The sequence below is a fragment of the Dasypus novemcinctus genome, chromosome 1 (assembly GCF_030445035.2).
Source record: "Dasypus novemcinctus isolate mDasNov1 chromosome 1, mDasNov1.1.hap2, whole genome shotgun sequence".
In the NCBI taxonomy this organism is placed as follows: domain Eukaryota; kingdom Metazoa; phylum Chordata; class Mammalia; order Cingulata; family Dasypodidae; genus Dasypus; species Dasypus novemcinctus.
The window spans coordinates 126,660,255-126,684,489 of NC_080673.1; the positions used below are offsets into that span (position 1 = coordinate 126,660,255).

Genomic DNA, 24,235 nt, shown 5'->3' on the forward strand with positions numbered 1-24,235 from the left:
TATTTAACTCCTCATTTATATTTTATTAGTATTACATGAGAATATTGTTCACATTTAGGATAAGCTCCTGACAGACATTATAACTAAAGACATAGAGGCAAAAATCCAAGTAACAAATTCTACCCTTAAAACCATGAAATTTGTCTGCCAGGCATTCATTCAACTGTTCTTTGCTTAGTGACTATAGTCAGCATCTGAGGTGTCTATCACTGTTCCTACCTCTGCCTCACTGACTCTGGAGTTGACCCAAAGCCTTTACTTGAAAAACAAAACAGACAACCCCAACCTCAGTTCTAAGGAGGTATACCAGGCTCATCTGTCGATCAGCATTAAAGGAAGCACTTAGTAAGTGCACGGTGCTGTGTTAACCTGTGGGACCTTCCCACCTAGTCACAGGTAGTCCTGTTACCTGAGGTCTGTTACAGGGAGCACTTTACAAACTCCCTCCCTGGAGGGCACTGATGGCATTGTGAAAACTGCACAGGGAGTTAGTGCCTGAGCGTGTGATGGAAAGTGAAGCTGAAAAGATAATGGGGGGCCAGATCACCCAAATCTCATAGGCCAAGGTAGGAACTCTGGACTTCATCCCATGGAAGAGTTTTAGTCAGGGCAGTGGAATCATCTGTTTTGCTTTTCAGAGAGGCCACTCTTGCAATGAGGGGAGGAGAGGGTAATTAACTCAAGGTATCTTTAGGAAATGAAATAATCTTTGTTCGGAGGGCACAGAAAAGAAATAAAGTGTGACTCTCTAGTTCTCTTCCTGAATGACTGCCTGGATGGTAATACAGATGCTCAGTTGTACTAAGTTGTTAAAATGATAAAATAGTAAAATAATTCCAGATTGGTTGGAAAATGTCTATTGCCCAAAGCACCCTTCCTGAAACTCTGACTCCATCCCCAAGAATGCTGTCATTTATCATGATTTAGCAACACAAAGATCTGGCCCAGGAGAGGGTCTCAGGCCCTCCCTCTTTCTGACTGGTCTGAATCTGTTCAATTTTGCTTGTTAAATATTTATAATATTACCCCTTGTGGGAGTTTGAAGGTTTTGCAGACCCCAGAAAATCCTGTTCATAAAACAAATCCATTCCTATGCATGTAAACCTATTGTAGGTGGTACCTTGTGATTAAAATCCTTCAGTTAAGGGCCTTTGATTAGATTGCATAACCCAGGGTGGGTCTTTTTTTTTTTTTAAGATTTATGTATTTATTTATTTCTCTCCCTCTCCCCTCCCCCAGTTGTCTATTCTCTGTGTGTGTTCTTCTGTGACCGCTTCTGTCCTTATCAGTGGCACCAGGAATCTGTTTCTTTTTTTTGTTGTTGCATCATCTTGTTGTGTCAGCTCTCCGTGTGTGCTACACCATTCTTGGGGAGGCTACACTTTGTTTTGCGCTGGGCAGCTCTCCTTACGGGGTGTACTCCTTGCGCATGGGGCTCCCCTACATGGGGGGCACCCCTGCGTGGCACAGCACTCCTTGTGTGCATTAGCACTGCACATGGGCCAGCTCCACACAGATCAAGGAGGCCCAGGGTTTGAATTGTGGACCTCCCATGTGGTAGGTGGATGCCCTATCCATTGGGCCAAGTCCACTTCCTGCAGGGTGGGTCTTAATCCTCTCAGTAGAGTCCTTTACAAATGGAGGAATAAAAAACTGCAGTTTTAAGGAAATGCTGCTGAGACAGAGAGGAGCACAGAAGCTGAGAGGAAGCCACCTTAGCCAGAAACTGAATGCACTGAGGCCTGAAGGAGAGGGGAGAGATGAGTGGATGCTGCCATGTGCCTGATGGCCTATAGTTGCAGCTTGGGGAAAAGGATCTCCTGATGATGCCTTGATTTGGACACTTTCAAGGCCTCAGAACGGTAAGCTTTTAACATAAAAGTTCCCGTTGTAAAAACCAACCCATCTGGTATATTACTCCCAGCAGCTTTTAGCAAACTGAAATACCCCTTTTGTTTTCAATCAGAACAGGGGCCAAAGGATGAGCAGGACAGAGGCCAAAGACTTAGGGATGATAGTCAGGTCCTTCTCGAGCTGAGCTCCACTTAACTTTTCCTGTTTTCCGCTACATTCCCCATACACGCCAACTCTGTGGAACAAAGTGCCTTAAGCATGCCATGTACCTGTTCCTGGGTTCTGAATGCTGCACGCAGGGTTCACCCATTAAGCAATGCCTCTGGTTTCTTCTTTAGTTTTTGGGCACCTCACTAAGTTGTCATTACGTCTCTGAAACTCTGCCAAACTTGTCAAAATGAAGTTAGTTACTCCTCCCTTCATATTCTTGCAGCATTTTTTACATTCTTCTTTTATGGTATTTACCCTACTCTACTAATTATTTGGTTACAAATCTCTCTTCCTCCATGGATCATAATACTCTCTAGGAGAGGCACCATGTTTTAGTTGTCTGAAATCCTTGGTGCCCAGCCTGATGTGTGTGGTACATAGTTAGTACTCAATAAATGTATCCTGAATGAATGCATAACAGATTATTTTATTGTATGGGACATTCACCCATAGTTACTTTCTACACGTAAGCAACTAACCATGAGGTCATAGTCTTAAAATATTTATAAACTTGAGGCTATAAAATTTACTTAATAAATACTGGAGCCATGATCTGCTTATGATGATGAATACTTGTGCTGCCTCTATATAGAGTACTAAATGTGATGCTCGTCTCTTATTTTTTCTGTATGAGATAAGAGACATGTTCCATGTGTAGGCATGGCAGCAGAAGATATTTCTATTTCAAAATAAGACTATGCTGAGCTGTCATTTCTTATAATGACATGCTCCCACTGTGTTTTACAATTGATTTCTAATTTCTAACACTGAACATATGCTACTGCAGATTATCTCTTCTTGCAGGCTTATTTTACATGTGGTTTTTATTACATTTGGGTTATTATGAAAAATAAAAGGTCATTCCATGATTTTTCATCACAAATTCTCTTAGTGACATGTTTTAGATCATTCAGGGTTTGCGTGTTATATTGTGAAAAATGTGACAATAAATTTAAAAATAGAGGGAGTAAGGGCAAACCATCTTCTTATCTCACATGCAGTAGATAATTTATTTGGGAAGATCCCTGACTTTTCTGGAGAATAACAAGACATGTGTTGTCTTGTGGAGCAAGACATTTCAAAAACAAAAAGGAACTACTTAATTTTCTGTTAGCAACTCCGTATTGAATCTTTCTCTCAAAACAAGAAGCTTCTTTTAGTATTTGATGATTTAGAAACAGAAGACTGCTTTAAACTTTTTCTAACCTGTGCTTCCCTAAGAATGAAATGGGGCCTTTTCCAAGGAAGCATTAAAAGCATTTACTACTGGTAACTTCTCACTTTATATGAAGAATTTCCAGACTCTTAACTGTGGATATATGTGGTCTCAACCTTCAATTCAAATCATCCCCTCAGGAAAGGAGAAGGGGCCTAGTCACTTGCCTTTTCAGGTCTCTTGGGGCAAATTTCTCTACCATCGTTAGGGAATTAGCACACTGATTCATAGGTCCTCTTAAATCCATCAGTGAGTCTTCAGTTCATATTTGCAAACTGTCAAGAAGTTTTCACTGGCAACCACACAGAAACAGCCTAAACTTCAGGCACTAGCAGGTGTACCATACACATCGCAAATCCTTTCATTCTGTTTCTTAACTATTTTGTGGCAATTGCCTGCTTTCATTCACATCTCATAAATTACTATGAAGACATTGCCAAGTTTTAAAGTTTTATCAGGAGGCAATGGGTAAATTTCCAATAAGAAGCTCTAGCTGATGAAACATTTTTCAATTTTAAATTCAACTCCACTGTTCCTTGGTTTCCTAATCTGTAAAATGGGAATAATAACATTTCTTGTACCTAAAATTCACGAAGCTATGATTAGATGCTATATGATATAACAGTGAAAGCAGAGGCTGTTATATATGCTCATGTGAGAGGCAGGCACTGGGAGAGCTAGTAAGTTCTTGTTACAACTGGAGTCAAAAGCAAATTAACCCCCATTGTGGGCACAGTTACATACAGCAGGAGAAGGACAGAGGGACTGAGCGGAGACTGCTAAGTGGTAGGGAGCTTTTCTTTTCGGAGTAATGAAAATGCTCTAAAATAGACTGTGGTGATGACCGCACAATTCTGTGATTATACCAAAAGCCACTGAATGTACAGCTTTATATGGGTTGTATGGTATGTGGACATATCTCAGTAATGCTTTTTAAAAAATTAATTAAAAAGGGAGCAAATAAAAGTGCAATAGGAGAGAGAAGAAGAAAGGAAGGAAATGACTGTGGGAAGGGAAGTACACTTAGGAATGGAGGAAATGGTAGTAATAGAGCCTTCAGGAATTTAGGAGCAGTGATATGAACATGCTCCAGCCTTTCCCCAAGGCCTCTCACTCTGAAGCTATTTCCTTGCAGTCTCTACAGAACAAAAGCCCTTGAGAAAGTGACTGAAAATAGCTTGATCAAGCTCAGAGAAACCCAGATGCCTGACAGACCACTTCAACTCCAAATCATAGCTCCTGATGAGATCGAGGCTGTTTGCCTAAGAAGCACAAGCCCCAGACAAAGTTAAAAGGAGAAGGTCATCTGAGCAATCTCCATTTTTTAGCCTTTTATCTCATCTTCTTTTCTCTTCTACCAGGCTGGGTAGCTGTCTCCCTTTGCCAACTGAATCCTTCATGCTTTGAAATGAGAACACTCATTCTTCGAATATTCAGAAAAGCTATGTGTACTTGAGGGAGATCATAAAGGAAAAATACAAATGTGAAAAAAGTGCCAGCCTTATGAATAGTCAGATATATGCAAATTAAACAAGAATGCAGCAGCTAGACACAGTGGATTAAATGTACACACAGCAACATCCATGTATGTTAGAAAAGGTGCTTAGTAAGGAAAAAATAAGAAAAGAATGAAATATCCAGCCAGTAATACTTAGTAATATTTAAACTGCATGCATACAGAACAGTAAGAGCAGACACATACAAAAAATATGCAGTAAAATGCATTATAATAGTTATTTATGCCAGGTACTAGGGAGAAGGGGAGTGGGAATAGGATATGGAAACCAAAGGGATAGATCTTGTCTGTTCTGTGTCCATTTGCTGCATGTTCTTCTTTGTCCGCTTCTGTTTTGTCAGCGGCAAGGGAATCTGTGTTTCTTTTTGTTGCATCATCTTGTTGTGTCAGCTCTCCGTGTGTGCGGCGCCATTCTTAGGCAGGCTGAACTTTCTTTCACGCTGGGCGGCTCTCCTTATGGGGCGCACTCCTTGCGCGTGGGGCTCCCCTCCGCGGGGGAGGCCCCTGCGTGGCAGGGCACTCCTTGCACGCATCAGCACTGTGCATGGGCCAGCTCCACACGGGTCAAGGAGGCCTGGGGTTTGAACCACGGACCTCCCATGTGGTAGACGGATGCCCTAACCACTGGGCAAAGTCCGCTTCCTGAGATAGGATTTTAGCTGATTTTCTATTGTGGTTTGTATTTTAGTGACCTTATCCAATTATTTTTTGGAATAAACAAGAATTTGCACGGTAATTAGGGGAAAAAATTACCAAGAAGGAAAAAAAGCCATTAATTCTTTTCCCTATGGGGCATGCTAGGTAAATGACTAATCTATTAACCACATTTATGATACAGCAGAATGAAATGTTACTTGGGCAACATTTGATTGGAGCATATTCTGTAGATAGAAAGTTTGAACCAAGCTGACAGAGTCTTTGGTAGGTCTCTATACATAGGGTAATATTTTCCAAGTAAGCTAGCTTTCCATCGGTTCTCAAATCAGAGGATGAAGTCAGACACTCATCTGGATATACCTTGGATCATGGCTCTTTTCTTACCAAGTTCACATCTACTTGCTTAAAATTTCAGGAACCAAACCCATTGCTTCTTTTTTAAATTAAATTAAATTAAATTAAATTTTTTATTTTTTATTTTATTTTGTTTTTTTTGTTTTTCCCCGTTGCCTCTTTTTTAGGGATTCAGCTCACCAGGGGCATTCATAATAAAAGTTAGTCTTTCTCCCTCCTGCCTCTCAAGCTAATACTTGTAAATTTACAATGCAAATAAAATCTACATCCCCAGGTTGTCACATGCAGTGGCCACCTAGGCCTAGCTTGATCAACCAAACAGCACTCCCAGCTAGCTTCCTTGCATCCACAGTGATCGTATGGAAACCACAGCTGCTAGGACTCCCTGGGTTTTGCCCCAGCCCCTGTTAATTAAACGACCCTTGACTTTGCTGGTAGTAGTTGGGTCTATTTCTCTACAGAAACTGAAGAGGCAAAGGAAGGACCGCAAGCAAAACTATGCTTTTGATGGACAGAGTTCCCAGACTTCCTGACTGCACTTGAACAGCCTGCTCAGATCTTGGCAGCGATTACAGGGAGGTGCTGTGTACCTTGTAGGCAGCAGAGAAAAGGTGGGGAGGCCAGAGCTGGGACAGTGTGGGGGAGAGGAAAGGGAAGAGAGAGAATGTATTCCACACAGTGTAGCTAAAATAACTGAGAACCCTAAAACCTGGGCAGAAAGCCAGAAGTCTTGTCATTTGTTTGGATTTCATAGCTGAAATATTTTGGGGTAAAGATTTGTCAGGAAGAATGGGATCTGTTGGGAAGATAAACTCCTGTGTATCTGTGGTGGGCTTTCTCTACTGGTGCGTGATACCTTTGTTCTGTCATTTGTCTTTTGGCACGCATATCAAGAGTCTACAAGCAGCAAAAACAAATGCCAAACACAGCCAGCTCCTGCTAAAGCAAAGTTCCCAGCAAAACTCCCATCAGCTGCTTTTTATTTCTTCTCTCCATTTATCCTTTACATGAGTATCCAAAGACAGGGCATTTGGAATCCCATTGTTACCTGCCTCACTGGATCTACTTAAGAGACTTACATTCTAGGAAGTCAATCCCAGGCTTAAATATTCTGTGGATAACCACCCAAGTTCCAATGGCAGATTTGTTTAAGAGTCACCCTTACAACATTGATAAGGAACTCAATTATCCTAAAAAGGAGGAAAAGGAAGTAACAAAAGAGTGGGGAAAATAGAGGTTCTACAATTTCCCTGAAACCACACCTAAGCCAGGAATTGCTGATAGAGAATAAATAACAGAACTGAAATGGAAAACAGATAACCTGTAAGTCAAAGTGTAGGCCTGCCTTTCTGTCCTGTCCTTTCTCCTCCAAGCAATGGTGTAGCACACTTTTTCAATCAAAAATATATATATATATATTCCAGAGGGTCTTATATGTGCTTCTCACTGTGGGAATTTCAAAGTATAAAGAACTGCTGCTGTGTCAATATCAGTCACTTCCTATCATATTATCTTGTAAAATTGTCTTTATATCATGGATAGCAATAAATTCATATAATGATAACTACTGGAAATTATCTTATTTATCTATTTACAATCACTCTTCTATTGAGAAAGTAAGCCCCTTAAACACAGAGAACTTGTCTGTCTGGCTCACGGCTGTGTATCAGGGCCTGCTACACAGAAAATACTCAACAAATATTTGTTGAATAAAAAGTGGAGAAGACAGAAATATCACTTGAAGCTGTAAGCCCCTTTACAAGACAGTAGCAATTAAGTGAGAGACCATATGGCTGTTGGATGCCAGGTAAAGTTTCAAAGAGGTGGTGATGGGAATAATGATTGGCCTTGAAACAGTGCATAGAATTTAAAGAGCAGAAAAAAATGAGTGAAGGCAGAGTGGTAGGAATGTGCTGGGTGCCAAACTGAATATGTATAAAGCAATGAAATTGGTCCTGATCCTCAAAATCTGGGTATGCTGGATGAGCCATGGAGGATACGGCGTTGACAATGATGCCAGAACAAAGAGAATGCTTAAAGATTTTAGAACAGCAGATTCATAAGCGCCTTCGTCAAAAGGTCTTCCCAGGCCAGGGCCAGGCTGGGCTAAGCCACGTGCTGGAACATTGTGCCAAGTCCCATTAAATGTTCTCTGCTTTGAACCTGATCTCCAAGAGGTCAGCATCTCATTTCTGCACATGATTGGGTTGCTCCAGTCAACCATAATTCCAACCAATAATTAACTTTAGAAGTGCTTTTGCTCAAGCTACAGCTTTTAAATCTCAACCATACGTAAATTTTACAGGTTTTACAAGCTTCTTATCTAAGCTTTCACTCTAAATGTAATACAATATTGGCTAAGAAATACATAATTACAGAGTCTCCAATCATTTAATCTAAGGGCATTTAAAGAAAATAGTAAAAATTTTAGTTTGTGAAGAATAGTCAACTGTTCTCTATATCTCTCCATGAACTTATAAAAGTAGATTTTATCTTAAATCAGACATTAATGGCACAAAAATATTTGTTTCTTAAGGCAAGCTGGTTTTTCATCCCCATATCAAACATTTCATAGTTTGAAAAATAGAGGAAACGGTTTCAATAATGATAATACTATTTTATTGCACACATACTGTGTATCAGGCACAGTATATTGACCCTTTTTAAACATAATTTCTAACCCCAACAAAAATATTCTAAAGTAAATAATATTATCCCCATATTATAGTTGATGAAATGAGGCCCAAAGAAGTTAAATGCCTTGCCCAGGGCCATATCATAATAAGTAATAGAATTGAGATTCAAAATGATACTCCCATAAAGATCTATGAAATGCTTAATTGCTTTATTCTTTAAGTTTCTAAATCTAAGACCACATAGCATCATTTACAGAATTATAAACTACATAGATTTTTGTTTTTGTATTCTTTTACACCTTTGTAAGCAACAGCTAAACCTGCCTTGAGCACGAGCTCATTTCAGACAAAGACTGAGTCATGTTTATCTTCAGATCCTCGGGACCTACAGCAGTGGTTAAAAGAGAATGAATCAGCCCCATAATATCTATGTCCCTTCTCAGCCTGAAGCAGACAGAGTGGACATCCATCCCAAATGCCTCAAGACTGAGGAATGAACAAAAGTAAGGCGGGAGTTTAACCGCTGATTAAAGCAGATTCATTGTTATTGTAGTTATTATCTTGTGTTAACAGAGTAATTTGTAACATTGATACAAGAAAAAAGAAACAAATAAAATGTAAAAAGAGAGAGAGGGAGAGAATGAACAGGGGGAACAGGGACAAGGACTATGGAAACCAGAAATCCAAGTCTCTTAACATACCTTCCTAGGTAGCTGGCACCAGGCTAGGAGACATATGTGAATTCACTCACTCAATCCTCCCAATACTGTGAGGTAGATATCATGGTCCCTGCTTTACTCATAGGGCAACTGAAGCACAGAACTAAATAATAAGCTGAGTTTGTAAGGGACAGAGTCAAGACTGGAATCCAGGTGGTTTGGCTCCAGAGCCCAAGCTCTGACCCACTGTGCCATGCTCTCTCCATGCCCCCCCCCATGCTCCCTCCCACCTCAGGGCTGAGGAATGAAGGCAGCCCATGCTCCAAGGTGCACACATCTCCATCCCCAGTCCTCTGCAAATCATGTAATTTTAAAATAGATAAACAAAACATTGCTACTTAAAAAAGGGACTAAATTCTACTCTTTCTCTACTCAAAAGCTAGAATCGTATGAGCTACTCATTTTAAACTAATCTTGCATGGTGCGTATTAATTTGGCTGTTTAACTTTTCTTCTTATGAGCTCTGACATCTAGGATTTGTGAGCATAGCTCAGTGGTCACCTGGATGGAACAGAGGTTGACTAAAAAGGAGGGGAAAGACAGGCAAGGAAGAATGTTCTTGGGATATGGCAAACTCAGTCTGGATCCAGATTTAGATTCAATCCCAGGGTTTCTAAGAAGAAGCAATGGAGTTACTACCCTGGTAGAGAGACTGCAATAAATCCAGAGCAAGTGGTAACCAAGAGGATGAGCCTCCCTGGCACCGAGGGATTACCACCAAACACCAATGAGCAATGCAACTGGGAAAAAAAACTCAAATAAAAGGGGGAAAAGGTAAAGACACGTGAGTTTTTATGGCAAAGACTGCAAAGTGAGTCAGGAGGTCATCCCAGAGGTAATGCTTATGCACGTCACAGTAGGATCTCATAGACTGCCAAAATAGATACTACCCCAAATAGTGGGGCTCCTGAGGGCTCTGGAGACACCCAGGTCCTATGGGCATGGCAGATAGCTCTGGAGATTGGTGCCTCACCAGTGGCCCTGCTTTGGAGTCTGTGCTCCCAAGTGTGACAGAGTTGGACTCAGTTGTGACTTCGCAACATGTGCCTCTTCTGTCCCTTCTATTTAAACCTATAACTGGTGCAGGAGTTGGAAGGTGTATGTCCAAGAGACTTGAATCTTTGGGCTGTCCATTTGCCAGCTGGGCCCTGAGTTTCAGTAGAGGTGCAACACCTATGCTCCAGGTCATTGGACTCACCCAGAACAACTAACAAGGAGGAAAAGATGGACAACCAACACACCAAAGAACTGACAGAGTCTACAACTGCAAGCAAGAGAGTCCTATCCACCAGCCATATGGGATTGAGGTCCCTCTCAATTGAGGTGGAGTGGGTATCACTATCACAGAATTCTCAGGATTGGGGAATAAAATATGGGCTAGAGTGGACTTACTGCTATTCTACTATATACTTATTGTGATTTTAGCAACGGAAGAAATTATATCATTATGTGGAGACAGTGGCCACTGGAGGTACTGAATGCAGGGAAAGGGAAAAAAAGATGTAATATGGGGGCATTTTTGGGACTTGGAATTGTCCTGAATGACATTGCAATGACAGACACAGGTAATTACATATCCTGCCATAACCTACAGAATTGAGTGGGAGAGAGTGTAAACTACAATGTAAACTATAATCCATGCTTAGCAACAATGCTCCAAATGTGTTCATCAATTGCAATGAATGTATCACACTAATGAAAAAAGTTGTTACTGTGGGGAAGGGTGGGAGGTGTTTGGGAGTGGGGCATATGGGAATCCTTTATATTTTTTTGTGTAACATTTTGTGTAAGCTAAGTATCTTTTAAAAAAATAAATAATATATTTAAAAAAAAAACAAGGTGGTCTATGGTTACAATGATATTTAGTTTAATAAAGCACAAGAAAATGACAATAACACACATGTGTACATATATATTTATGTGCATATTAAATTCATGAGAAAGGATAACATGATCAGGACCCCCAAGGATGAGATTCTCTGGCAGGACTCAGTGGTGGGCATAGATTGTCCTCTTTTATGTCTCTCTTTTCAGCCTACTCTTCTAGTTGAAGAGTCATGAGTATGCGGTACTTAGCTCTGCTTTCTCTCTTTCACTCTGTGCTATAGTCAACATAGTGTGCATGAATATTACTCAGGTAATTTCTGATAATCAGTTTCTTCAGAACAGTGTTCACTTTCTTTTGGATTTGATGGGTCAATAAAGTGGAGGATTATCCCTGTCATAACATAAATGATCCTGTCAAAAGGAATCAAGCCAGAAAAACTTGCTGTTATATAAAATGCAGGCATCTTTTTGAAAAGATAGCATGTATTGGAAGAGCACACTGGCTGCCTGACCTACTTCCAAGAACGGTTGTGAAAAGTCACAAAAATGGTACAAGCACACTTATTGCAAAAAATTCCTGTGCTGAGAAAACATATTTGGGAAGATGATCTGGACAACATTTGATGGTATATAGAAATTTATCACAAGTTCAGTTTTAATTTTTAATATTTCCCCTCTCTCCTTTCTCTACTCTCCTCTTGTTCTCCTTTATTTTCACTTTATGCATAAAAATGCAACTAGGCTAAATTAAAGCAAATTGGTTTAATTCCCTGGAGGGAACATGAACAAATTTTCCCAGCAACTTTCTACTAGAGGCATTTGTACATGGGTATGTGGATAGAATGTGGATGCAGTCAGCTATGTAAATCAGTAATCAAATGAAACATTACCAATTTCAAAATGTCCTAAAACAGCATTAACATCTCCAATTAAAACCCTGGGCCTCAGAGAAAGGAAAATGGACAATAAATAAATAAATGAGTATGTGGCATGAAGGGGTGTGTGTGCATGTGTGTATTGTAGGAGGAAAAGGTGGTATGGAGGGGGAAGTAAAATCTTGGGGGGAATTAATATCCTTTTAAAGGCAAACTCTGTCACAGGAGTGCTACCAGTAGGTCTCTCTGATGGGACAAAAGAAAGGAGTAAAGAATGCATTCAATAATTTCATTAAATTGAAATTTCAGCAGTTTACCTAAATTGCCCAACTATTAGACACTTAAAAAGGTATCATCTTTATGTGCTCATTTGAGTCTCTTTTAAAATAGCAGGTAAATAGAACATGATGATAAACAATAAACAGTAAGGGTTCTTTTCTCTTTTATTGTTGAGCTTTTTGTTAAAACCTTCAAAGGTCACCAAGCATCTATATTCATTCTTTCATCAGACACTTGCTCAACAAATATGGGCTCTTTGTGCAGCCCTTGATACTCAGGAGACAGAGATACAGAAGATATTTTTACAGACTTCAAAGAGCCCCCAAGACAAACAGAGATGCTATTCTGCCTTCTGTGTTTTTTAATATAAGGGAGACTGGCCACAGAATAGGCACTGCTATCCTCTTAGCTCCGTGGCATAACTAGTACCAGCACTTCCTTTCTAGAGGGTTCCATGCTCCTTTGGACTCTGCTTGTGACCACATCCTAGAATGGAAGGGAGCATCAGCCATACTCCACATAGGACCTCCATGTTGCCTCAAAGCCCATTCAGCCTGCACTTAATTAAAACCATGAACTGATTCTCTTTTACTATTTTCTTTCCATAAAGCTAGCCATCAGCATGAGAGAGGAGCATGTTAGCTGACCCTCAGGCTTGCCCACCTCCCATTCTCATCACACATCCACCCTTTTCCTGCTCAGCTGCAGAGTGTAGCTATCCAGACTTCCTGGCTACACATCCAAGAGCCTCCCCTCTGGTCTGCATCTGCTTTTTTAGATTTACCTTTCATCACACTCCTGGCCTAGGTTTTGGGCACATCTGACTACCTGTATCCACTGTACCCTGCCTTCATTTTTACTTTTACCACCTTAGTACATTTCTTCAGTTAAAAATTATACATACATACACATATATATATATATATATATATATATATATATATATCTGCATTTACTTTTTCCCTTATACCATGATTACAATCACTGTTGAAAAATGGTCAAGTATAAACAATAAATTAAATCATATTATGACCACTCTCATCTCTAGAGACTATTATAATAGTATGAATTTCATTAGATAGCAATTAAAAGACACATATATACATATAAATATACATACCCTAAAGTAAGAGATTAATATGCTCACTTTTATCATATTTGTCCAAGTTCCTTATTATGATGCCCCTTTCTTGTTTTTGTTTCTCCCGCTTTCTTGAGGTAAAAATAAAACTTTAAAATTATATATATTTTCCCCTTTGCTTTCATTTAAATGCTGTTTACAACACTAAGGGATCTAACTTCAACATAAAGGTAATCCTGAACCAAAAGTATGGTGTAACTTAAATGCTATTGTGATGCCCCAAGGCATGTGTAGAAGGACTTGAAATACTATCACATATGCACAGCACTGAAGCACTCTTAAGTTATAAGAACAATGTGAGTCATCTCTTTCCTTCCACTGTTATTTTTTATCCCATCAGAATTCTCATTCAGAGTTTCTTCTCTTATTTGAAAAGCAGCTTATAGCCCCTGGAGGCCCAGATCGCCTGGGGTTTGTGGGGGTGGGAGGGTGGCTTTTCCAGGGGCCTGCCCTTCCGAGTCCCAGCTGACAATACCTGCACAGGTGTGGTGATCTTGGTAGAAGCCGTCCCCGCAGATGGCTACACACTGGCCTTGCCTCATCATCAGGGGAGGCTGGCACGACGAGCACTCCAGGTCACTGGTGCATGTGGAGCATGGAGGCTGGCAAGCTGGCCCCCAACGAAGTCAAAAGAAAGAAAAAGAGAACCTCTAATTAGCTCAGAGATGCCACCCCAGTGCTGATTCCTACAGACCCGACCCTAGGCCCAAGGTAACAGAGAACTTGAAAGGCAGTAAAAGACTTTTCACCGCCATCTTACACACAGGGCATATTTCATGCCACGCACTGCTCTAAGTGCTTTACAGATATTAATGACATTTAATCATCACAACAACCCTACAGGGTAGGTATTATTAGGAATCCCAGTCTTACAGATGAGGTACAAGCTCAGAGAAATTCAGTCACTTGCAGAGATGTAAATAACTTTCAAAAAAGCTAAAGATTTTGGGTCAGGAGAGGAAGTAGAACTGAATAATTACAAAAGCAATAAAAATAGCTAAACCTTACTGAGCCCTGACTACATCCTGAACACTATTCTAAGCATTTTAACTTAACTTTAACTTAATTCTCACAACAATCCTCTGAGGAAAATACTAGTATTATTCCATTTTACAGAGAAGAATAATGAGGTACAGAGAGGTTAAATATCACAGACAGGGTATGAACCTACCTATCCTTAACTCAGTAGTTAGTCACACAAATTAGAGGTAGGAATAAAAAGTAGCACGATTTGATCTCAACCAAACTGTCCCATGCAGGTAGATAGGACATCAGCAATGATTCTTATAAGATGTGTAAGAATTCTTGAAATATACATGAACCCATTCTGGCTCCTCTGGGGTACCCCACAGAGGTAAGTTCTATTATCAATTATCTGAGTGATGTTGTTGTGTAAGGTGGTTAATCTCTCTGGCCCATGGGTCCACATCTGCAAAATGAGAAAGTTCTAATAAGTGAACTCTGAGGTCCATGTCAATTCTAAAGTCATATCCTGGATTAAATGAATGTTTTAACAAATGAGGCCAAGATCCTATGATATTACTATTCTTGAAATCTTCAAAAATGAAAAATCCAGCCATGACTACCTAACAATCATCCAGTAGTCCATATTACCTATCATCCTATAAGCATCGAAACACCCATAAAATGTTAGGTAAAGGGGCCAAAGAATCTACAAGTGGCATTACTACCTCCTAATGTTTTTTGGAAGTTGTACATTTCCTGTTCCCATGACCCACTTCTTGACAAGTAAAGCCTCGGACCTTCAGCTTAACTTTCTGGGCAGTCCGCCTGGAGCCATACCTAAACAGAGACCACCAGCTTGGTAAAACCCCAGTCCACAGCTGGGCACACACCGCCCGTTCTGCAGGAACTTTGTGGGATCAAGGCAGAGGTCACAGTGATCCGGAGCCTGAGAACACGTCAAGCAGTCTGCGTGGCAGTGAACTAAAATCAAGGACGAAAGAGAGAAGAACTCAGTATAGACCACACGACTTCTCTTCCCTTCTGAGAAAAAGCCACAGGGTACAGAGTTGTATAGGATGGACTTTGGTATGTATGAAAAAGGCCTCCAAATAGCAAACATACATTCCAAAGCAAGATATCAAAGAACCTTTCCTAGTCTGATATACTATCACAACGTCCCTTAGCCCCAAATTGAAGGCACTAAAAACATTACTGCCAGCTCCATTAATGCTTCCACCTGCTGGAAAGTCTCTAGGAATGGGACTGACCAGCTCTGTAATATATAATTTAAACAGATTGATTGAATAATTTACTATTTCTTACAAGTTCTTCTTTAGCTTTGGCATACATAGAAAGTTAAGACATGAAACCTACATTTTTTAAAAGTTATTTTCTGAAAAAGGACAGCCAGTTTTCTTCATTTCTCTAAAATTTTAAATCTCATTCCCAGTATTGGAACTATCACTGATCTCAGTGTTAACTTTCAGCAAAGGTGTTCTTTCAGGTTTTGAAGTTATCAAGGACCTGAATTTCAATGTACAGAAGCTAATAATATGCCAAATATTTGAGTTGTAAAACCCAGAGACCACTTTAGTGAAGGTAATCTAATTAAGCCATAAGGTTGTTTTGATTTTCCCATATTAAGCTCTTCACATAAACACGGTGATTAGCCAAAATAAGTTGAGTGCAGCAAGAGCAACTGCCAGTATGAAAAATTGGGGGCCACAGATGAAAACAATTAATTATAAAATATGAATGGAAGAAAATGCCACTTCTCCAAGAGAGACTAAGCTTATAGGCAAATTACTGCTCAGCCAGAGCAATGCCAGTGCTTGCCAACAATTATTAACTGGAACTAATTCAACCCCAGGTGATTTGAAAGCAGAGTTGCAGAACAAGAAGACAAAATTTTCTTTGGGAAGAAATTAATGAGTATTTAAACTTCAAAAATCCATTGAGCATTCTAAGAGCAACCATCTGCTTAATAACTCATCTTAAAAAAAGATCATCCATAAAAACTTTGAGCAATTATCCTCAATCCTAAAAAATAAAGCCCTAACACATATTTGACTTAATATGTTTATTAACATATCATTTGATTTTCACAATTTTATAAGAGAGATAAAGGACATTTTCTCAACAAGAAAACTAAGTTTTAGAAGGGTGGGGGATGGTGGTAAGTGACTTACTGAAGGTCACATACTTATATCAGTGCAGTTTGGCAATTACATGGACAAAAATTAATTAGCACCACTTGTTAGAAAAATTAGGAAGAAGCAAACAAACCAACCACCAGGTGACTAAGGAAAAAGAAGCAAGAATCAAAGGAGAGGATCTCCATGAATTTTGTGGCACTAAAAATATGTCAGTAGAAATAAATCGAATGGAGGACCCACCTGATGTGCAATCTGGACAGCAGCGTCCCTTTGCCACCACAGCTAATGTGGCCACTGGGCATGGTGGACAAGAGGCCTCATAGCAAGTTACCTGAGCCCCCCGGCACTCACACACCTTGCAAGGGCCATCCTCCCACTTCTCTCCCTCCTACATGAAACAATAAAGAAGGGCAATGTTATCAGAGTACAGTGATTCTTCCCAGGTGAAGAGCTTCTGATTTCATGAGGGCCAGATGAAGGACAAGGTGATATTCTGGCACTGAATCAGTACCATGTCAAACCTAACTCTGAAACAGGACAATAGTGGAAGAGTCAAAAACAAAAAGACAGTATTTCTCCTTGTTAATAACTGATTTACTTCAACATAGGACCCAGGGACATGCATAAACTGTGAAAGTATTCTGGGGCTACCAGAATAAGCCAAAGCATTTAAAACTTATTTTTCATCCTATCTCACCAGCACACACACACATACACACATATTCTTTCAATCTTCCTCTCTCAGGGATTACTATATACCTAGTGATTAGCAGGTACATTAAATAAAACCTGTATAATAACAATGGCAAACATGGTTAGGGCCCTGAATTTCCTCATGGTTACTGCAATAATAGAGTCTTTGTATTTTTAAAATTAAAGCTTTTGCAGGCCCATTTTTAGTGAGTTGTAGATGTGCCATTGGCTTTCTCCCAGTAAAATATTCTCTTCAGCCAAGCAAATTACGGCAATAAACATTAGCACTGTGACAGAGAGTCCAAAATGAATTATAAAGAGCAATTCATTTTTGCTCACAAATTCACTCGCCCTGGAGATATTAAAGACAAAGGTTTCTACCAGAATCTAGAATGGAGTGATAAGGGACATTTTAAAAAGTAGAGAATGGGAGAGCATATTTTAAAACGAAAGTTTGAAAAACTATTTATTAGACCTGCTGGCATTAAATATTCCAAAGTATTTGGCAACAACTTGTGGCAATCTTACAAAATGGAGGAATATTCTTTTTTGAAGGCAGAAGAGCTTCTCTTCCATTTCATGAATGACCAAGGTCCTAGCCCCTTATTCTATAACCTCCACAATTGTAAGCTTGCTTGTGTGAACAAACACACTCAAGAAATCAAATAACATTGTTCTGCAAACAACCTGGATAGAATGAACATTCAGTTTGGTTTAACTTCCCAAATCTAAGAGACATTTTCTTCAGCAACTATCCAGTACACGAAATTCCGCTGAAGAAAAGGGACCTTGTAGTTGAAGAGGTATTAATTATCAACTGTGGGAAAAAATAAGCTAAGGAAAGGAGCAAAGCTAATGGATCAAAGTCTTAGTTATCACTAAGACACTTAATTCCTGACCATGATGCCTATCAACCATGATTGCTAAAAATACTAAAGCATTAATGTTTCCCAACATAGTTCAGGCAGATTATTAGCTAAAACAATTTGGTAAATATCTTTGTACAAGCTAAAAATCAATACTTACTGGAATACGTTTAATTTCACTCGCATTTGAGGACATCTAAGAACAGAGAGAGATGATTTTATTATGCCACTAAAAACACACCATTAGATTGATCTATTCATTTTTTATTAGGAGTTATCCATTTTTCCTCAAATAGCATGCAACTTCATCCACTTGTTATGAATAAAAAGAAAGCCTATCATACTGAAAATAAGAGAAACATACCAATGTGAGATGAAGACATCATGCCTAGGAAATATTTTTGATTTCTTATTCTTACTTTGATCTTAAGCACTTATTTGGCTTCAGTCCTCTCAATACGAAGGACTTTACAGTTAAGGGATCTCAGCTTGCAAGAGCAAATTCCTGGATTTATGGTGGTACCAGGACATCGTTGGGATATGTGCTTGTATAAAACAACTTGCTTTTCTCTAATTCCACTGAGCTCAATTTACCTCCCAAAAGGGAAAGTATAGTTGATTATCATTGAGGAAGCACTAATTCAACATTTATAGGGAGCTGTTAGTCTCCTAAATTCTTAAGAACCAAGGTGACTAAATGATGAAATATCACAATGAAACATATAAAGTCAAAGGTATAATAGTAATAGGTATTCTTAAGCAATTTTGATGTGCCAAACATTGTTCTCAGAACACCTCAATAGCCCCATGAGCTAAGTACTATTATTATCTCCATTTTAGAGTTGAGGATAACATAATTTGTCCAACATCACAATTAGTAGGTTGCAGAGTAGGGATTTTAACAGAGATCATGGGCTGTTAGCACATTTACCCAATACTGCCTCCCTAGGATATACAAAATCACGTGCAGACTGGCAGCTTTAGTTTTCCAAATCACAAAGAGAAAGTTCACAGGAATTGGTTCACAAATCAAGGCAGCTAATCCTAATTCTCATGATTCTATTATAACTGGTGAATGAAGTAGTTGTATTTATGATCAACTGGCATACTTTTAAGAACACATTGTATTTACCAACATTCCAAAAGCCCATGTGGAAAGTATGGGCTACATAAATAGGGCAAACTTGAGGAGATTAAGATAAATATTTTTCCCTTTGGGTGATACAATAAAAAAATAAAGACACAGGGAGAAATAAACTCAGCAAATGGAGCTTCACTCCACATCCGATCCATCAAAATCCTGCAAAATATATCTAGAGCCTGACCACTTTATTTATTTTTTAACACGTTCACCACTTCCTTCCTAGACCAAGCCACCAGCATCCTTTATCTGGACTACAGCACAAACCTTCTAACTAGACCAGTCACCCCTTTCGTCACTCATCCATGAGCAGACAAAGTGAACCGTTTACAAGTAGGTCAGATCACAGTGCTGTTCTGTGCAAACCTCTGCTCAGGGTAAAACTCAGAATCTCTACCATGGCTTTCAGGCTACTTCTGGGCCTCATTTCCATTCACTTTACTCCAGTCAAACTCACTGTCTTGCTGTTTCTTGGACATGCCAAACACACTTCTGTTTCATTGCCTTTGCATTGCAGTTCCCTCTTCCTGGTAGGCTTCCCCAAGGGAGTCCTGTGTTTGCTCCCTCACTTCCTACAGGTCTTGCTTGAATTTCTCCACATTAGAGAGGACTTCCCTGATCATCATATGTAAAAGAGCACACACTTTCTAGCCTCCTTAAACTGCTTTATTCTTAATAATCCTCCTCATCACGTGAACTGTATGTTTGTTTATTGTCCGTGCCTCTGCACTACAATGGCAGAGTAGGTACTCAAAAACATCTGTGGAACAAATGAATGGATAAAAGAACAGAGGATGCAATACCCCTCATTAAACTCTGAATAACATATTTCTTTTATAGCCTTCAGTTATGAGCCTGATACTTACAAGTACTGAATTTTCTTCATAAACACAATAACTATTCCTTGAAATGCATTCAGGACAGCATTTTCCATTTAAGTGGATTAATTCTTCACCCTGTAGAAATAAGGGTTGCAGTGGCACAGATCAAATTAACATCTCCAGGTAGCAGTGCTAAATTGCAAAGCAGCTGGGCTGCCTGCCTGGAATGAATACCAGAGTACCCTTCTTTGCTCTAGCCCACTACTTATTTCATCTCCTCCTGTGCTGCCCCTCCCGTGGAAAGTTTAGTTGATGCACCACAGCCCACAAAGAACTCTCTTCTCCAGTACCAATGATACTTATGCACTGATATGTGCCCCCCACCCCCCACCCCCAATTTCCTAGCCATGATCAGGAGCTCACAGGAATAAAAATGATAGCCAAGGTTAAGGTTATAGTCTTGGAAAATTATGAGTTTCAGAAAAGGATGGCACTTTCTTAAATATACAATATTTGTACTTAAGACTTTGGTTTCATTAACAGTGCTCAAATCAAACCAACATTTTTCCTTGAATACACAATCAGCTCCATCCCTTTATGCAGAGCTGTAGTATCAAGCATAAATTAAATAGAAAACTAATTTTAACTCAATATTCTGAAGTGTTTAATGTTCTCCAACTCACATAATCACTAATTTTAAATAAAGATAACATAAAATGCCACAGTCTCAAGGGGTGGATGTTTAATTTTCAGCCTTAACACTTTAATTTCCTAGCATCAATGCTCTCAAAATTTTACTTTTATTACAAAAATTTAAATAATTCTGAATTCTATAACTTAGAAATTATAACTCTGTTGCAGAATTAGAGAATCCACTGTTAAAAATCCAATCTTTGCTTACAATTTTTCATATGCATGTACTAGCATCAAATATCTATAGCTAAAGATCAGCCTTTAAAGCACTTTCCACTTTCTAAAGAAGTACCTGCTTTCTAAAAAATGATAGTTTTGTAGTTGAAACTATTATTTAATTTTGGACCAATATTACAGTTAAAATGTATTTAAAAGTCCAGGAACCATGTTATTATTTATTTTTTTATTTTTATTTTTTTATTTATTTCTCTCCCCTCCTCCACCCCCCTCCCCCCAAGTTGTCTGTTCTCTGTGCAGGAACCATGTTAAATGAAAAAGAAATAATACAAAATTAAATATACAGAATGATCAAACTATATTTTGTGCTAAAAAACCTGTACATTAAATAATGATATAAAAGAACATTGGCCATCTTTGAAAAGTAGCATTATAGGTAAACTTTTAAGTCTCTTTTCTGCTTTTCTGAATCTTCAAAATTTTGAATAAATATGCATTATTTTAATACTGTGGAAAAAACAACTTTAAAAAGTAACACGAACATATCTGAATGACTAACTTTTTATAGTGCCTAAAAAGTTATTTCTAGAAGAAGGGAATTACATAGATCACTGTCCATCAAAATTTAATGCCAATCAAGGGCCAATAGAGGGCAGTGGATGTTACACAGAGCAAGCGTATTTACATATAAATTGTTTTGCAGAAATGTGACAAATCAACTGGTAGTGAAGACCTAACCTAGAAGCTACTGAAATTTGCTTTCAAAACATATAAAGGGTTTTATATGCATGTAATCGAAGTCTCTTAAAACAGTGTTTCGAAATGAGACAGAGTATGTGTATTACTGTTAAAGACAAAAACACATAAGAGTTCCTTGAGTGCCACTGCAATACCAACACATAAAACTGAAAATGAGCTCCCATCATTCCAAGAGGGCAAAGAAGTGGGGCTTTTCTGAGTCTTCTAATGCTACTGTAAATACAGACAGCACGGCTCCTGGGGAACAAGGATACCGTTTTTGGTGAAGTAGGATGTTCTAAACAGATTTGCTCTTTATAGGAGAAACCTGGATGCCCCAAACTGTGCCAGTTTTCTGTGATGGGGAACTCATCTAATTAGTATTTGCCTTTTGCTTTGAGCAAAACTGCTTTGTGAAACAAAACTAATTATTTTCTTTTTAAGAGGATTTTGCTGCATAGGCCAGATCAAATCTGCTAACCCTTCCCCATCAAAGTAACCACATCCACCAGACCAAAGACCCTCTGTGACTCCATTAGCCTCTTCATCTGAAAAGAAAACACACTTTTGAGGGAATTTTCCTCCACTGGAAAAAGATAAGGTAACTCATGTTTATGGCATACCTAACCTCTTAAATGCACTTTGCTACAAGCCTCAAACACTCCTTCTCCCTCATTTTACATCTAATATTTGAATGCTAGGTCATTTTTTTAAAAAAGTAATCTGATTTCATCTGAATTCATGTTCAAAGACATCATGTAAAATAGGAAAATGACAATCATCGTATTGTGCTATTCAAAAGCTGAATTATTTATGTTTTGATAACTAGGGATTTGGTTTGAGATATCAAAGACAAGAGTCATGCTATTTTCCCCTTTTCCAACAAAGGAAAATTGTTTGCTGATTTCAATGCTATCAGAACAATTCTGGGGATAATCAATGTGATGATGATTACAATGGTGAAACTGTACATTTTTCCCTCTTCTTCTATGCAATTTATGGATGTGCATACACTTACACTTAATTCACCCTCTAGGTCCTTGGTATCCAAGATTAAAAATCAAATGACCTTGATATTTTCGAGAAAGAAGATGGCAGAAAGTGGGGTAGAATTAAATAAAAATAGCAGTAAGCATACTTTCACTATTCCCCTTGCAGAGGTAGCCATTTCCTCCAGGGTGCTTCTAATGCATTTAATAATTTCCATAATCACTGGTGCTATAGTGTATTATAATTTCTGTTTACAGATCTGACTTTCCCCAAAGCCTGGGAACTCTTGAGAACAGAATGTGCCTTACCCTTTTATCTCCAGTGACAGAAGCTAAAAAGGAGTTTGGAAGTTAGCATTTTCAGGCTTTAACAAGTTCAATAACTAGATATTTATAGAAGCATGGCATATATAGAAGGAATTTCTCATAACATTCAGTTCCAGGGAAATTTTCATTTATGCTAGTGCTCACAAGTTTGGAATCCAGACCTTAAAAAAAATTGGGGGAACATGGAGATAAACTGGGAGAAGTAACTTAGTTGATTAAAGATTTGGACAAAGGCATTACAGTTCCTTATTTCACAAAGAAGAAAAAGGGAAACTAGAAAGGAAGGAGACGTTGATACAGGGTAGTTTGAGGAATATCGAAGCATTCTCCACTTCAGCAGTTGTTCCCCATTTTTCCTAAGAACAGACAAGAAGACCCAGCTTAAGCTAACACAGTAAAGTAGGTAGGAATGCATTAACACTGGGATAATGGGTTCAATTACTTTCTGTCAGTGAGACTCTGTTCAGACCTGACTGAAAGTTGGTAACATAAGGAGCCACCCTACCAGGATCACCTCTCCCACATTTTCCATAAACCTAGGATATGAGACAAATTAAAACCTTGGAAAATAACCCAACATCCTCTGGGCAAACTGCCAAGACAAGAAAGCCCAGCCTCAGCCTGAGCACAGAAAGGGAGAGAAGAGCCCTGACTGGAATTTTTTCTCATCTTCATCCAACCATTCTGACTCCCCTAACATAAAGAAGGAAAGGAAATGAAAAGGCGTGTTGGGGGGGATAAATCTGCAAAAGGCAAGACCCTCTTTACCTAAGTATGTTTCAACTCAGCCAAGACTTAGAAGTGGGAGGCAAAATGAAAAATAGCCCTGTCACTGACAGGCGTGTTTGGAAGGTTGTTCCTCCTTCTGCTCAGTGTTAAGAGGAGCCGAGAAATGAGAGACAAGAACTAGAAAAAAAAAGTGCCTTCACAGACACCCAGAGCTTCAGATATTTCAAATTTCCCTCATCAACTCAAGTTCCCATCCCTGGGGAAAATAGGTGGGGCAAAAGGCAGCCATGAGGAAGAAGGAGACAACTTTAGAGACAATTTGTTTTGCAATGGGTCAAAACTGAATGGTGAAAAAAATTAAGAAAAGAAAGGAAGTTTCCCTACAATGTACATCTACAGTCCAAACAGAGGCTCCTTTGTTAGAAGTTTCTAGAGATTTTGCAGACAGCAGAAGTCAACAGAGGTCAACAGAATTAATTGTTTATGAGTTCCTCTACTGTTCTCTCTTTTTAAACATAAAAACATTTTTAAAAAAGAAACACTTGTTTTCTTTCCTCATCCACAGGTGCAGACCCTTAGATACTGGCTCTCCTTTCTGCCACATGCTGCCAATGAGGTCTGCAGCAGAAGCTGGGCCACTGGCACAACTGTAGGA

The 24,235-nt window shown here is 39.0% G+C and overlaps 1 protein-coding gene across 1 annotated transcript in view; it reads right to left on the bottom strand.

Moving 5' to 3' along the window:
- Positions 1-24,235, bottom strand: part of FRAS1 (Fraser extracellular matrix complex subunit 1) — a 537,120-nt gene that overhangs the window by 254,921 nt on the left and 257,964 nt on the right. Inside the window, exons 10-14 of the mRNA XM_058296546.1 lie at positions 19,973-20,062; positions 18,126-18,161; positions 16,647-16,794; positions 15,088-15,231; positions 13,760-13,894 (exon numbers count right to left, since the gene is read on the bottom strand). Of these exons, the coding sequence (XP_058152529.1) occupies positions 13,760-13,894; positions 15,088-15,231; positions 16,647-16,794; positions 18,126-18,161; positions 19,973-20,062 (553 nt within the window). The remainder of the gene's footprint in view (positions 1-13,759; positions 13,895-15,087; positions 15,232-16,646; positions 16,795-18,125; positions 18,162-19,972; positions 20,063-24,235) is intronic.